At 40.7% G+C, this 14,750-nt stretch overlaps 1 protein-coding gene across 1 annotated transcript in view; it reads left to right on the top strand.

The window, feature by feature from the left end:
* LOC139531497 (noelin-3-like) overlaps positions 1 to 14,750 on the top strand; it is a 39,737-nt gene that overhangs the window by 16,486 nt on the left and 8,501 nt on the right. Inside the window, exons 2-3 of the mRNA XM_071327990.1 lie at positions 10,990 to 11,133; positions 12,914 to 13,069. Coding sequence (XP_071184091.1) covers positions 10,990 to 11,133; positions 12,914 to 13,069 — 300 coding nt within the window. The remainder of the gene's footprint in view (positions 1 to 10,989; positions 11,134 to 12,913; positions 13,070 to 14,750) is intronic.

Raw genomic sequence — 14,750 nt, 5'->3', positions numbered from 1 at the left:
CGGAAGTCCTGACTCTCTGAGGTCATTAAAGATCCCATGGCATTTATTGTAAGAGTAGGGGTGTTAACCCTGGTTTCCTGGCTAAATTCCCAATCTGGCCCTCAAACAATCATGGTCACCTAATAATCCCCAGTTTGCAATTGGCTCATTCATCCCCCTCCTCTCCCCTGTAACTATTTCCCAGGTTGTTGCTGTAAATGAGAATGTGTTCTCAGTCAATTTACCTGGTAAGATAACAACAACAACAAAACTGTAGTCTGGCTTTTTTATGGCGGATTTGGAGCAGTGGCTTATTCCTTGCTGAGTGGTTAAGTCGATATAGGACTCGTTTTACTGTGGATATAGACACTTTTGTACCTGTTTCCTCCAGCATCTTCACAAGGTCCTTTGCTGTTGTTCTGGGATTGATTTGCACTTTTCGCACCAAAGTACGTTCATCTCTAGGAGACAGAACACGTCTCCTTCCTGAGCGGTATGACGGCTGCGTGGTCCCATGGTGTTTATACTTGCGTACTATTGTTTGCACAGATGAAAGTGGTACCTTCAGGCATTTGGAAATTGCTCCCAAGGATGAACCAGCCTTGTGGAGGTCTACAATTTTTTTTCTGAGGTCTTGGCTGATTTCCTTTGATTTTCCCATGATGTCAAGCAAAGAGGCACTGAGTTTGGAGGTAGGCCTTGAAATACATCCACAGGTACACCTCCAATTGACTCAAATGATGTCAGTTAGACTATCAGAAGCTTCTAAACCCATGACCTAATTTTCTGGAATTTTCCAAGCTGTTTAAAGGCACAGTCAACTTAGTGTATGTAAACTTCTTACCCACTGGAATTGTGATACAGTGAGTTATAAGTGAAATAATCTGTCTGTAAACAATTGTTGGAAAAATGACTTGGAAAAAATATTGGAGTATTCAACACAGTTGAGATGTATATATATTTATATACACACACACTACCAGTCAAAAGTTGTGGCATTCTCTCAACAAGCTTCATGAGGTAGTCACCTGGAATGCATTTCAATTAACAGGTGTGCCATGTTAAAAGTTAATGCGTGGAATTTATTTCCTTTGCAATGCTTTTGAGCCAATCAGTTGTGTTGTGACATGGTAGGGGTGGTATACAGAAGATAGACCTATTTGGTAAAAGACCAAGTCCATATTATGGAAAGAACGTTAGTCCATCATTACTTTAAGACATGAAAGTCAGTTAAACCAGAAAAGTGCAGTCGCAAAAACCATCAAGCGCTACGATGAAACTGGCTCTCCTGAGGACTGCCACAGGATAGGAAGACCCAGAGTTACCTCTGCTGCAGAGGATACGGTCATTAGAGTTACCAGCCCCAGAAATTGCAGCCCAAATAAATGCTTCACAGAGTTCAAGTCACAGACACATCTCAACATCAACTGTTCAGAGGAGACTGTGGGAATCAGGCCTTCATGGTCAAATTGCTGCAAAGAAACCACTACTAAAGGACACCAATAAGAAGAGACTTGCTTGGGCCAGGAAACACGAGCAATTGACATTAGACCGGTGGAAATCTGTCCTTTGGTCTGATGAGTCCAAATTTGAGATTTTGGATTCCAACCACCATGTCTTTGTGAGACGCAGAGTAGGTGAACGGATGATCTCCGCATGTGTGGTTCCCACCATGAGTGGAGAAGGAGGTGTGATGATTTGGGGGTGCTTTGCTGGTGACACTGTTGGTAATTTTTTAGAATTCAAGGCACACTTAACCAACATGGCTACCACAGGTGTATCCACACTTTTGACTGCTACTGACTCTCTCATATGTCTATATATATATATAGAGAGAGAGAGAGAGAGAGAGAGAGAGAGAGAGAGAGAGAGAGAGAGAGAGAGAGAGAGAGAGAGAGAGAGAGAGAGAGAGAGAGAGAGAGAGAGAGAGAGAGAGAGAGAGAGAGAGAGAGAGAGAGAGAGAGAGAGAGAGAGAGAGAGAGAGAGAGAGAGAGAGAGAAGGCAGGCTATGTGCACACTGCCCACAAAATGAGGTGGAAATTGAGCTGCACTTCCTAACCTCCTGCCCAATGTATGACCATATTAGAGACACATATTTCCCTCAGATTACACAGATCCACAAAGAATTTGAAAACAAACCCAATTTTGATAAACTCCCATATCTACTGGGTGAAATTCCACAGTGTGCCATCACAGCAGCAAGATTTGTGACCTGTTGCCACAAGAAAAGGGCAACCAGTGAAGAACAAACACCATTGTAAATACAACCCATATTTATGCCTATTTATTTTCCCGTGTGTACTTTAACCATTTGTACATTGTTACAACACTGTATACATACATAATATGGCATTTGTAATATCTTTATTGTTTTGAAACTTTACTGTTTATTTTGATTGTTTATTTCACTTTTGTATATTATCTACCTGTCTTGCTTTGGCAATGTTAACACATGTTTCCCATGCCAATAAAGCCCCTTGAATTGAATTGGAGAGAGAGAGAGAAATTGATTTATTTCCAGGAGTGATACATCCCTGCCTTCTCTGACCTTGTGAATAATTCCGCAGCACACTGTCACACATTCCTCTACAGTCATCCTCTTTTTACTCCACATCACTATCTTCACTCTCCTCTCTCTCCGTCTATCTTTCTCCATCTCTGTCTATCTCTCGCTCCATCTCTGTCTATCTATCTCTGTTGTTTCCAGTGCTACGTTAGGTGCTGTTGTTATCGTTGTCGTTGCTGTTACGTTTGGAGGTCACCGCTTGTTAAGTTGAACCGCTGCTGACTAAAATGTCTGTCTCTGTCTAGTTACGAAGCTCTGTGCAGGCACGCACACACACTCAAAATCACCCACTCACACACACGGCAACTGCGACTTCATCTTGTCCACCATTAGAGCAGAAATGTTAACTCGTTTAAGGAGCATGATCATCAATTCCAGGACAGACATTCCACTTCAGTTGCTCCCAGTACCTCATAGCTTTTATAGAGACAGTTTGATCATTTGATGTAATGAATAGTTATGTCCATTTCTGTTGTCTTGTTTGTTCAGCATCCTTTATTCTGACATGACTAGTTTAGACCAGGCTGACATCTTTATGTATTGATCAGTTGTCATACAGTAGTGTGTTACAGTGTGTATGTGTGTATGTGTGTGTCTGTATTTGTATATATTAGGGATCCCCATTAGCTGATACCATGGTTACTCTTCCGAAGGCCCTTGCATTACTAGTAAATCAAAAGATAAAACAGTACATCATATAACATTACACCACTATATATCTACAATACCAAATGTATAATACCACCATACAACAATATTACAATGTACGTGTGTGTAGAGTGCTTGTGCTAGAGCTTGTGTCTGTACATTTGTGTGTGTGTCTCTTCACAGTCCACGCTTTTCCATAAGGTGTATTTTTTACCTGTTTTTTTATCCGACTTTACTGCTTGCATCAGTTACCTGAAGTGAAATAAAGTTCAAAGTAGTCATGACTCTATGTACTGTACTGTACTCTTCCAATAGTCTGTTCTAGACTTGGGGATTGTGAAGAGACCTCTGGTGGCGTGTCTTGTGGGGTATGCACGGATGTCTGAGCTGTGTGCCAGTAGTTTAAACAGACCTCTGGTGGATTCAGCTTGTCACCACTTCATACAAAAACAAGTAGTGATGAAGTCAATCTCTCCTATAATTTTGAGCCATAACACCTTATGGAAAAGCGTGGACTGTGAAGAGACACACACAAATGTACAGACACAAGCACTCTACACACACATACATTGTAATATTGTTGTATGGTGGTATTTGACATTTTGTATTGTAGATATGTAGTGGTGTAATAATGTTATGTGATGTACTGTTTTATCTTTTGATTTACTCAAAGCCAGTGGCATGTCGTTAGTAAAGATTGAAAAAAGTAAAGGGCCTAAACAGCTGCCCTGGGGAATTCCTGACACTTTCTGGATTATGTTGGAGAGGCTTCCATTAAAGGAAACCCCCTGTGTTCTGTTAGACAGGCAACTCTTTATCTACAATATAGCAGGGGTTGTAAAGCAATAACGCATGAATTATTTCCAGCAGCAGACTATGATCGATATTGTCAAAAGCCACACTAAAGTCTAACAAAACAGCCCTCACAATATTTTTATCATAATTTCTCTCAGCCAATCATTTGTGTAAGTGCTGTGCTTGTTGAATGTCCTTCCATATAAGTGTGTTAAAAGTTTGTTGTCAATTTGTTTACTCTAAAATAGCATTGTATCTGGTCAAACACAATTGGGTTGGTAACAGGCTGATTGGTTGGCTATTTGAGCCAGTAAAGGGGGCTTTACTATTCTTGGGTAGCGGAATGACTTTTGCTTCCCTCCAGGCCTGACGGCACACATTTTCTAGTAAGCTTAAATTGAAGACATGGCAAATAGGAGTGCCAATATCATCTGCTATTATCCTCAGTATTTGTCCATCCAGGTTGTCAGACCCTGGTGGCTTGTCATTGCTGATAGACAACAGTATGTTTTTCACCTCTTCCACACTCACTTTACAGAATTCAAAAGTACAATTATTGCGTTTGTTGCTGGCATATCATGCCTAGGTTTGCTAATCTTGCCCATTTAAAAAAATCATTAAAGTAGTTGACAATATCACTCTGTTTTGTGATAAATTAGCCATCATTTCAATGAATGATGGAGCTGAGTTTGCCTTTTTCCCAAAATGTAATTTAAGGTGCCCCAAAGCTTTTTACTATCATTCTTTATATCATTTGTTTTTGTTTCATAGTATAGTTTATTTTTATTTAGTTTAGTCACATGATTTCTCAATTTGCAGTACGTTTGCCAATCGGTTGTGCTGTCAGAATTATTTGCCATACCTTTTACCTCATCCCTCTCAACCATAAGACATTTTTCAATCCATCATCAATCCACAGGGATTTAACAGTTTTTACAGTAATTTTCTTAATGGGTGTGTGCTTAACTTGAATAAGCAATTTCATAAAAGTGTCAAGTGCAGCATCTGGTTGCTCCTCACTACACACCACAGACCAGCAAATATTCTTTACATCATCAACATAGGAATCACTACAAACTTCTTGTATGACCTCTTATACACTATATTAGGCCCAGCCTTTGGAACTTTGGTTTTCCTAGACATGGCTACTATATTCACTAAATCCAATGGACTTCGATACTGCTTTAAAGCAAATTTCTGCAACATTAGTAAAGATATGATCAATGCATGTTGATGATTTTAATTCCTGTGCTGTTTGTAACTACCCTGGTAGGTTGACTGATAACCTGAACCAGGTTGCAGATACTGGTTACAGTTTGAAGCTTTTTCTTGAGTGTGGCAGCTTGATGAAAGCCAGTCAATATTTAAATCACCCAGAAAATATACCTTTCTGTTGATATCACATATATTATCAAGCATTTCACACATATTATCCAGATACTGACTGTTAGCACTTGGTGGTCTATAGCAGCTTCCCACGAGAATGGGCTTTAGGTGAGGCAGATGAATCTGTAGCCATATTACTTTAAAAGGAACACCGCCCCCATCGGCATTTCTGTATTTTCGGTAAATGTTTTAACAATGTATTGCTACCACTGTATCATCAAAGGTATTATCTGAGTTTCAGAAAGAGTTAGAATATGAATGTCATCTGTTACTAGCAAGTTATTGACTTCATGAACCTTGTTTCTTAGGCTACATATGTTAAGGGCTATTCTTATAACTTTTCTGTGTTGCTTGATTGATTTTAATGCTTTACTGGGAAGCTTATCAGAAGTAGACATGCTCATGTTATTTATATTGGAGCTTAAAGTGCACGGTGAGCTGCACACAGGCGATTTCCTACTAGGACACACCACCTCAGTGCTAACAGTCTAACTCTGGTTCATAGGCACATGATTACTGCATACAATAGCTTTAGGATCAACAGAGGTATTCAGGGCAGTTAGGGGGATATTAATTAAGTTACTTACATTGTGTCAGCCAACTCCCCTGTAATAACGCACATTTGATGCAACATTATGACATTTCAGCATCACAAAGGTATGAATTAACTGAGCTGGGCTTTGGTCATCGCTGTCTCAACGCAGCCTTGAAATGCGTGGCCAGAGTGGAGGAGCCAATATCTTCTGTTTCAAAGAATGTGTCAAAGTTATCTATGAAAGTGTTTCCAACAGAACTACAGTAATCTTTTAGCCAGCTGTGTAATGCCAGTAGGTCGCTGAATGTTTCACACGCGCTGCCCAACATACCGGACCTGAAATGATTGGCTGCTTTTTGGAATCTTTCAGTTCTTTAAAAACAATTTTCAGACGTTCTGAGGTAGCCCTCCTGATGTCGTGTGCATTTATTTTTGTGAGTGTGTGTGTCTGTGTGTGTGTGTGTGTGTGTGTGTGTGTGTGTGTGTGTGTGTGTGTGTGTGTGTGTGTGTGTGTGTGTGTGTGTGTGTGTGTGTGTGTGTGTGTGTATGAGTGTGTGTTTATTTAATCATTCGTCTCTTCAACCCCACTATGAACTGTCTGTTAGTTTGTTTCTGCTCTGCTGTGGGCGGTAAGGTGTTGACGGTAGCTCTGCTACAGGACGTGTCTTGCATATTATAGCCCAGTTCAAACTGTACATCAAAGTAACACTGTTAGGACACAGTTCATAAAAGGTCCACAGAGGATAAAAAAATAGGAATTGCAACATTTTGAGAACTTTAGGGCATTTTCTGTCTCACACACTCACATAATCTCTCTCTGCAGTCAATACACAGTACACTATGGTTCCAGATCTCTGTAAGTTAGATAGAGGAGGATCTGATACAAGACTACATTGGTTTCCCACAGAGATACACTCCAATGGATGGTCATTAATCATTCTCACAAAATACCTTTCACGAGAGCCATGGAGCCACCCCTGCTGCATCCCCATCCTCAGTGGACCAGCACCAGTTTAACTCCCTGCACAAGCATCTGGGGTTGTCTATTTCACACCCGCATCTCTCTCCTCTCCCTCTCCTCTCCCTCTCCCTCTCTCCTCTCTCCTCTCTCCCCCCTCTCCTCTCTCCTCTCTCCCCTCTCTCTCTCCTCTCTCTCTCTCCTCTCTCTCCCCTCTCTCTCCTCTCTCCTCTCTTCTCCCCTCTCCTCTCCCCTCACTCTCCTCTCACAATCTCTCTCACCTCTCTCTCCTCTCTCCCCCTCTCTCTCTCCTCTCTCCCTCTGCTCTGCTCTCCTCTCTCTCTCCTCTCTCCCTCTCTCTCTCCTCTCCTCTCTCACAATCTCTCTCACCTCTCTCACCATCTCTCCCCCTCTCTCTTTCTCCTCTCTCTCCTCTCTCCTCTCTCTCTCTCTCTCTCTTTATGTCTATTTCTCTATCTCTCTCTATCTCTCTCTCTGAAGTGACAGACCGATGATTAATGTTTTAATGGGATGGTTTTCTGAGAGCTGCACGTTTAAAGGAATGGAGAAAAATAAGACAGACATGTCAATGTGTTTGTCTGTATTCCTTAGAAAAATGTGTCTATTGATGCACCAGCACTTTAGGCAGCGATTACAGCCTTGAGTCTTCTTGGGTACGACGCTACAAGTATGGCACACCAGTATTTGGGGAGTTTATCCCTTTTTTCCCTGCAGATCCTCTCAAGCTCTGTCAAGTTGGATGGGGGAGCGAGATGTTTGATCGGGTTCAAGTCCGGGCTTTGGCTGAGCAACTCAAGAATATTCTGAGACTTGTCTCAAAGCCACTCCTACGTTGTCTTGGCTGTGTGCTTAGGGTCGTTGTCCTGTTGCAAGGTGAACCTTCGCCCCAGTCTAAGGTTCTGAGGGCTCTGGAGGAGGTTTTCATCAAGGATCTCTCTGTACTTTGCTCCGTTCATCTTTCCCTCAAACCTGACTAGTCTCCAAGTCCCTGCTGCTGAAAAACATCCCCACAGCATGATGCTGCCACCACCGTACTTCACCGTAGGGATGGTGTCAGGTTTCCTTAAGACGTGACGCTTGGCATTCAGGCCAAAAAGTTCAATCTTGGTTTCATCAGACCAGAGAATCTTTTTTCTCATGGTCTGAGAGTCCTTTAGGTGCCTTTTGGCAAACTCCAAGTGGGCTGTCATGTGCCTTTTAGTGAGGAGTGGCTTCCGTCTGGCCACTCTACCGTAAGTGTCTGATTGGTGGAGTGTTGCAGAGATGGTTGTCCTTCTGGAAGGTTCTCCCATCTCCACAGATGAACTCTGGAGCTCTGTCAGAGTGACCATCAGGTTCTTGGTCACCTCCCTGACCAAGGCCCTTCTCCCCTGATTGTTCAGTTTGGCCGGGCGGCCAGCTCAAGGAGGAGTCTTGGTGGTTCCAAACTTCTTCCATTTAAGAATGATGGAGGCCACTGTGTTCTTGGGGACCTTCAATGCAGCAGAAATTAATAAATAAATATATTCCCAGGATCTGGGCCTCGACAAAATCTACGGACAATTCCTTCGACCTCATGACTTAGTTTTTGCTCATACACTGTCAACTGTGGAACCTTGTATAGACAGGTGTGTGCCTTTCCAAATCATGTCCAATCAATTGAATTTACCACAGGTGGACTCCAATCAAGTTGTAGAAACATCTCAAGGATGATAAATGGAAACAGGATGCACCTGAGCTCAATGTCGAGTCTCATAGCAAAGGCTCTGAATAGTTACGTAAATAAGGTATTTTTGTTATTTATTTTTAATACATTTACAAACATTTCTAAAAAGCTGTTTTTGCTTCGTCATTATGGGATATTGTGTGTAGATAGATGAGGAAAAACATTAATACATTTTTGAATAAGGCTGTAACGTAACAAAATGTGGAAAAAGTCAAGGGGTCTGAGTACTTTCCTAATGTGCTGTAGTTTTGTGGCAACAAAAATAAAGGGTTAAATATGTCTAGAAAAAAAGTAAAATATTTCCTTACTTTTGAATATGTATGGTATAAGGAAGCTATGTGGACACCTGCTTGTCGAACATCTCATTCCAAAATCATGGGCATTAATATGGAGTTGGTCCCCCCCTTTGCTGCTATAACAGCCTCCACTCTTCTGGGAAGGCTTTCCACTAGATGTTGGAACATTGCTGCAGGGACTTGCTTCCATTCAGCCACAAGAGCATTAGTGAGGTTGGGCACTGATGTTGGGCGAGTAGGCCTGGCTCACAGTTACCGTTCCAATTCATCACAAAGGTGTTTGATGGTTTTGAGGACAGAGCTCTGTGCAGGCCAGTTAAGTTCTTCCACACAAACCATGTCTGTATGGACCTCACTTTGTGCATGTGGGCATTGTCTAGAATGTCATTGTATGCTGTAGCGTTATGTTTTCCCTTCACTGGAACGATGGGGCCTAGCACGAACTATAAAAAACAGCCCCAGACCCCAAAAAACAGTCAACTTGAGCAAGCATAACTATTCACCCCCCCAAAGTCAATACTTTGTAGAGCCACCTTTTGCAGCAATTACAGCTGCAAGTCTCTTGGGGTATGTCTCTATAAGCTTGGCACATCTAGCCACTGGGATTTTTGCCCATTCTTCAAGGCAAAACTGCTCCAGCTCCTTCAAGTTGGATGGGTTCCGCTGGTGTACAGCAATATTTAAGTCATACCACAGATTCTCAATTGGATTGAGGTCTGGGCTTTGACTAGGCCATTCCAAGACCTTTAAATGTTTCCCCTAAAACCACTCGAGTGTTGCTTTAGCAGTATGCTTAGGGTCATTGTTCTGCTGGAAGGTGAACCTTCGTCCCAGTCTCAAATCTCTGGAAGACTCAAACAGGTTTCCCTCAAGAATTTCCCTGTATTTAGCGCCATCCATCATTCCTTCAATTCTGACCTGTTTCCCAGTCCCTGCCGATGAAAAACATCCCCACAGCATGATGCTGCCACCACCGTGCTTCAATGTGGGGATGGGGTTCTCGGGGTGATGAGAGGTGTTAGGTTTGAACCAGACATAGCGTTTTCCTTGATGGCCAAAAAGCTCAATTTTTGTCTCATCTGACCAGAGTACCTTCTTCAATATGTTTGGGGAGTCTCCCACATGCCTTTTGGCGAACACCAAACGTATTTGGTTATTTTTTTCTTTGAGCAATGGCTTTTTTCTGGCCACTCTTCCGTAAAGCCCAGCTCTGTGGAGTGTACGGCTTAAAGTGGTCCTATGGACAGACTCCAATCTCCGCTTTGGAACTTTGCAGCTCCTTCAGGGTTATCATTGGTCTCTTTGTTGCCTCTCTGATTAATGCCCTCCTTGCCTGTTCGTTGTGTTTTGGTGGGTGGTCCTCACTTGGCAGGTTTGTTGTGGTGCCATATACTTTACATTTTTTATTTATGGATTTAATGATGCTCTGTGGGATGTTCAATGTTTCAGATATTTTTTTATAGCCCAACCCTGATCTGTACTTCTCCACAACTTTGTCTCTGACCTGTTTGGAGAGTTCCTTGGTCTTCATGGTGCCGCTTGCTTGGTGGTGACCATTGCTTAGTGGTGTTGCAGACTCTGGGGCCTTTCAGAACTGGTGTATATATACTGAAATCATGTGACAGATCATGTGACACTTAAATAAAGTACACCTAATTTTGTAACTTCTGAAGGTAACTGGTTGCACCAGAGTTTATTTAGGGGCTTCATAGTAAAGGGGGTGAATACATATGCACGCACCACTTTTCACTTTACTTTTTTTTTTTTTTTTTTTTTGGAACAAGTCATTTTTTAAATTTCACTTCACCAGTTCAGACTATTTTGTGTATATGTCCATTACATAAAATCCAAATGAAAATCAATTTAAATTACAGGTTGTAATGCAACAAAATAGGAAAAACGCCAAGGGGGATGAATACTTTTTCAAGGCACGGTATACTATAACATTTGACATATCTATCCCTTTCTATCACTAGCTATATGATTATCTAGCTACCAGTTCACATTGAAGAATGTTGTCTGTCGTCCAACGTCATTTATCCAGATTACTGATTCCCTTCATGGATATTTTCTTGTTTGTGTGTTTGTTTGTGTGTGTAGACCATCGGGCCTAAGGAGGGTTGGCAGGTGTACAGCTCAGCCCAGGATACTGACGGGCGGTGTATCTGCACGGTGGTGGCACCTGAACAGAACCTCTGCTCCAGAGACGCCAAGGGAAGACAGCTCCGCCAGCTACTGGAGAAGGTCACACACAAAGCAATACAGACACATACAGTACATACTCTATCAGGGCCGGCTCCAGGCATAATCGACAGTTTAGGGCCCTGTGTCTGCTAGGGGGCCCCCAACATCCCAAATGAAAAATATATATACTGTATATTTATTTTTGTAACTCAATTTACTGTTGAGCATTAGGTGCAATTTCAAAATGTTGGTGTGCATCAGCAGTTTTTCCCTGACAGTCACACAATTAGCCCCCATGTCAGCTCAGGCAGATCACTCGAGATTGACTTCGGAATTGGACATCTGTCCAGCCACTAGTGGCAGCAGTGAGTGCTCTTACTATCAAGTACAGTAGGCTTGGGTTTTGCTAGTGTCTTGTAGACTGGGATGAAAAATGGGCGTAATTCCATGACTCCGGATTCGAAGGTAATCCCATGTCTCAGGATCCAAAAGTAATCCCATGACTCCGGATTCGAAGGTAATCCCATGTCTCAGGATCCAAAAGTAATCCCATGACTCCGGATCCGAAGGTAATCTCATGACTCAGGATCCAAAGGTAATCCCATGACTCAGGATCCAAAGGTAATCCCATGACTCAGGATCCAAAGGTAATCCCATGACTCAGGATCCAAAGGTAATCTCATGACTGAGATTTGTCAATTGCGCCAATTTGTCAATTGCGCCAAATACAACACCTTACCGTGAAATCCTTACTTACAAGCCCTTAACCAACAATTCAGACAAACAATTTCAAGTAAGAAAATATTTGGGAAACATTTTTTTTTCAAATAAAAAATAAACTAAAGCAAGAAAAAAGTTACACAATCAATTAACAATAATGAGGCTATATACATGTACAGGGGGTTCTGCTACCGAGTCAATGTGCATAGATAATAAACAGCGAGTAGCAGCAACGCAAAAAAGGGGGTCAATGAAAAATGTCCAGGTAGCCATTTGATTAACTTTTCAGCAGTTTAATGGCTTTGGAGTAGAAGCTGTTAAGGAGCGTTTTGGACCTAGAATTTGCGCTCCAAGCGGTACCGCCTGGTATAGAGAGTTCCTGGATGGCAGGAAGCTTGTGCCCAGTGATGTACTGGGCCATACGTACTACCCTCAGATGCCGAGCAGTTCCCATACCAAGTGGTGATGCAACCAGTCAAGATGCTCTCGATGGTGCAGCTTTAGAACTTTTTGAGTATCTGAGGACCCATGCCAAATCTTTTCAGTCTCCTGAGGGGGAATAGGCATTGACATGCTCAAATACAGTTTTCGAACAGGGCTTAATTCCAACTTGCCTTGGGGTGTGTGTATGTAATTCAGTCTTTAACCTCCATATAGACATGCTTTGTTGTCAATGGGAGAATAGGATTGTTACACCTCAATCTGAGTTACACATAAAAATCTCAAGTTAGTTTGCTAAGGAGTCTGTGTAATTGTTATTTAATTTTAACCTTTATTTAGCTAGGCAAGTCAATTATTAACAAATTCTTATTTACAATGATGGCCTAGGAACAGTGGGTTAACTGCCTTGTTCAGGGGCAGAACGACAGATTTGTACCTTGTCAGCTCAGGGATTCGATCTAGCATCCTTTCGGTTACTGTAAACTCAGTTCTTGTTTGAGAAGGTTGAGTAGATTTAATTTTGCTTGGTTCCAGATTGGTCTGTGCTGTCTCGACAACTCCTCTGGTCATGGCCGTCATGCCAAAGACAAACAGATCTGGGTCGACTAGGCTAGATTGAATGTGCTTCTGTTTGCTGTAGTCCAGAACATATTGGAGGTAGTTGTATTCTCTGGTCCAGGTGCAGAACATGTCCCAGTCCATTGAGGTGTTGAACCTGCGGACCCAGAGGGACTTCCAGTACGTCATGAAGATGGAGAATCAGATGAAAGGGCTCCAGACCACGCTCAGACAGATAGAAGACAACAGGAAGACCATTATAACCAGGAACTTCCAGGTACAAAACATTACAGCACTAGAATACAATAAAGTACAGAACATTACAGCACTAGAATACAATAAAGTACAGAACATTACAGCACTAGAATACAATAAAGTACAGAACATTACAGCACTAGAATACAATAAAGTACAGAACATTATAGCACTAGAATACAATAAAGTACAGAACATTATAGCACTAGAATACAATAAAGTACAGAACATTACAGCACTAGAATACAATAAAGTACAGAACATTATAGCACTAGAATACAATAAAGTACAGAACATTACAGCACTAGAATACAATAAAGTACAAAACATTACAGCACTAGAATACAATAAAGTACAGAACATTACAGCACTAGAATACAATAAAGTACAGAACATTACAGCACTAGAATACAATAAAGTACAGAACATTACAGCACTAGAATACAATAAAGTACAGAACATTACAGCACTAGAATAAAATAAAGTACAGAACATTATAGCACTAGAATACAATAAAGTACAGAACATTACAGCACTAGAATACAATAAAGTACAGAACATTACAGCACTAGAATACAATAAAGTACAGAACATTACAGCACTAGAATACAATAAAGTACAGAACATTATAGCACTAGAATACAATAAAGTACAGAACATTACAGCACTAGAATACAATAAAGTACAAAACATTACAGCACTAGAATACAATAAAGTACAGAACATTACAGCACTAGGATACAATAAAGTACAGAACATTACAGCACTAGAATACAATAAAGTACAGAACATTACAGCACTAGAATACAATAAAGTACAGAACATTACAGCACTAGAATAAAATAAAGTACAGAACATTATAGCACTAGAATACAATAAAGTACAGAACATTACAGCACTAGAATACAATAAAGTACAAAACATTACAGCACTAGAATACAATAAAGTACAGAACATTACAGCACTAGAATACAATAAAGTACAGAACATTACAGCACTAGAATACAATAAAGTACAGAACATTACAGCACTAGAATACAATAAAGTACAGAACATTACAGCACTAGAATACAATAAAGTACAGAACATTACAGCACTAGAATAAAATAAAGTACAGAACATTATAGCACTAGAATACAATAAAGTACAGAACATTATAGCACTAGAATACAATAAAGAACAGAACATTATAGCACTAGAATACAATAAAGTACAGAACATTACAGCACTAGAATACAATAAAGTACAGAACATTATAGCACTAGAATACAATAAAGTACAGAACATTACAGCACTAGAATACAATAAAGTACAAAACATTACAGCACTAGAATACAATAAAGTACAGAACATTACAGCACTAGAATACAATAAAGTACAGAACATTACAGCACTAGAATACAATAAAGTACAGAACATTACAGCACTAGAATACAATAAAGTACAGAACATTACAGCACTAGAATAAAATAAAGTACAGAACATTACAGCACTAGAATACAATAAAGTACAGAACATTACAGCACTAGAATACAATAAAGTACAAAACATTACAGCACTAGAATACAATAAAGTACAGAACATTACAGCACTAGAATACAATAAAGTACAGAACATTACAGCACTAGAATACAATAAAGTACAGAACATTACAGCACTAGAATACAATAAAGTACAGAACATTACAGCACTAGAATACAATA

Source organism: Salvelinus alpinus, chromosome 10 (assembly GCF_045679555.1).
Source record: "Salvelinus alpinus chromosome 10, SLU_Salpinus.1, whole genome shotgun sequence".
Lineage (NCBI taxonomy): Eukaryota > Metazoa > Chordata > Actinopteri > Salmoniformes > Salmonidae > Salvelinus > Salvelinus alpinus.
Note: the sequence above shows the minus strand (reverse complement) of the source record. Positions and strands in the feature narration are given on the sequence as shown.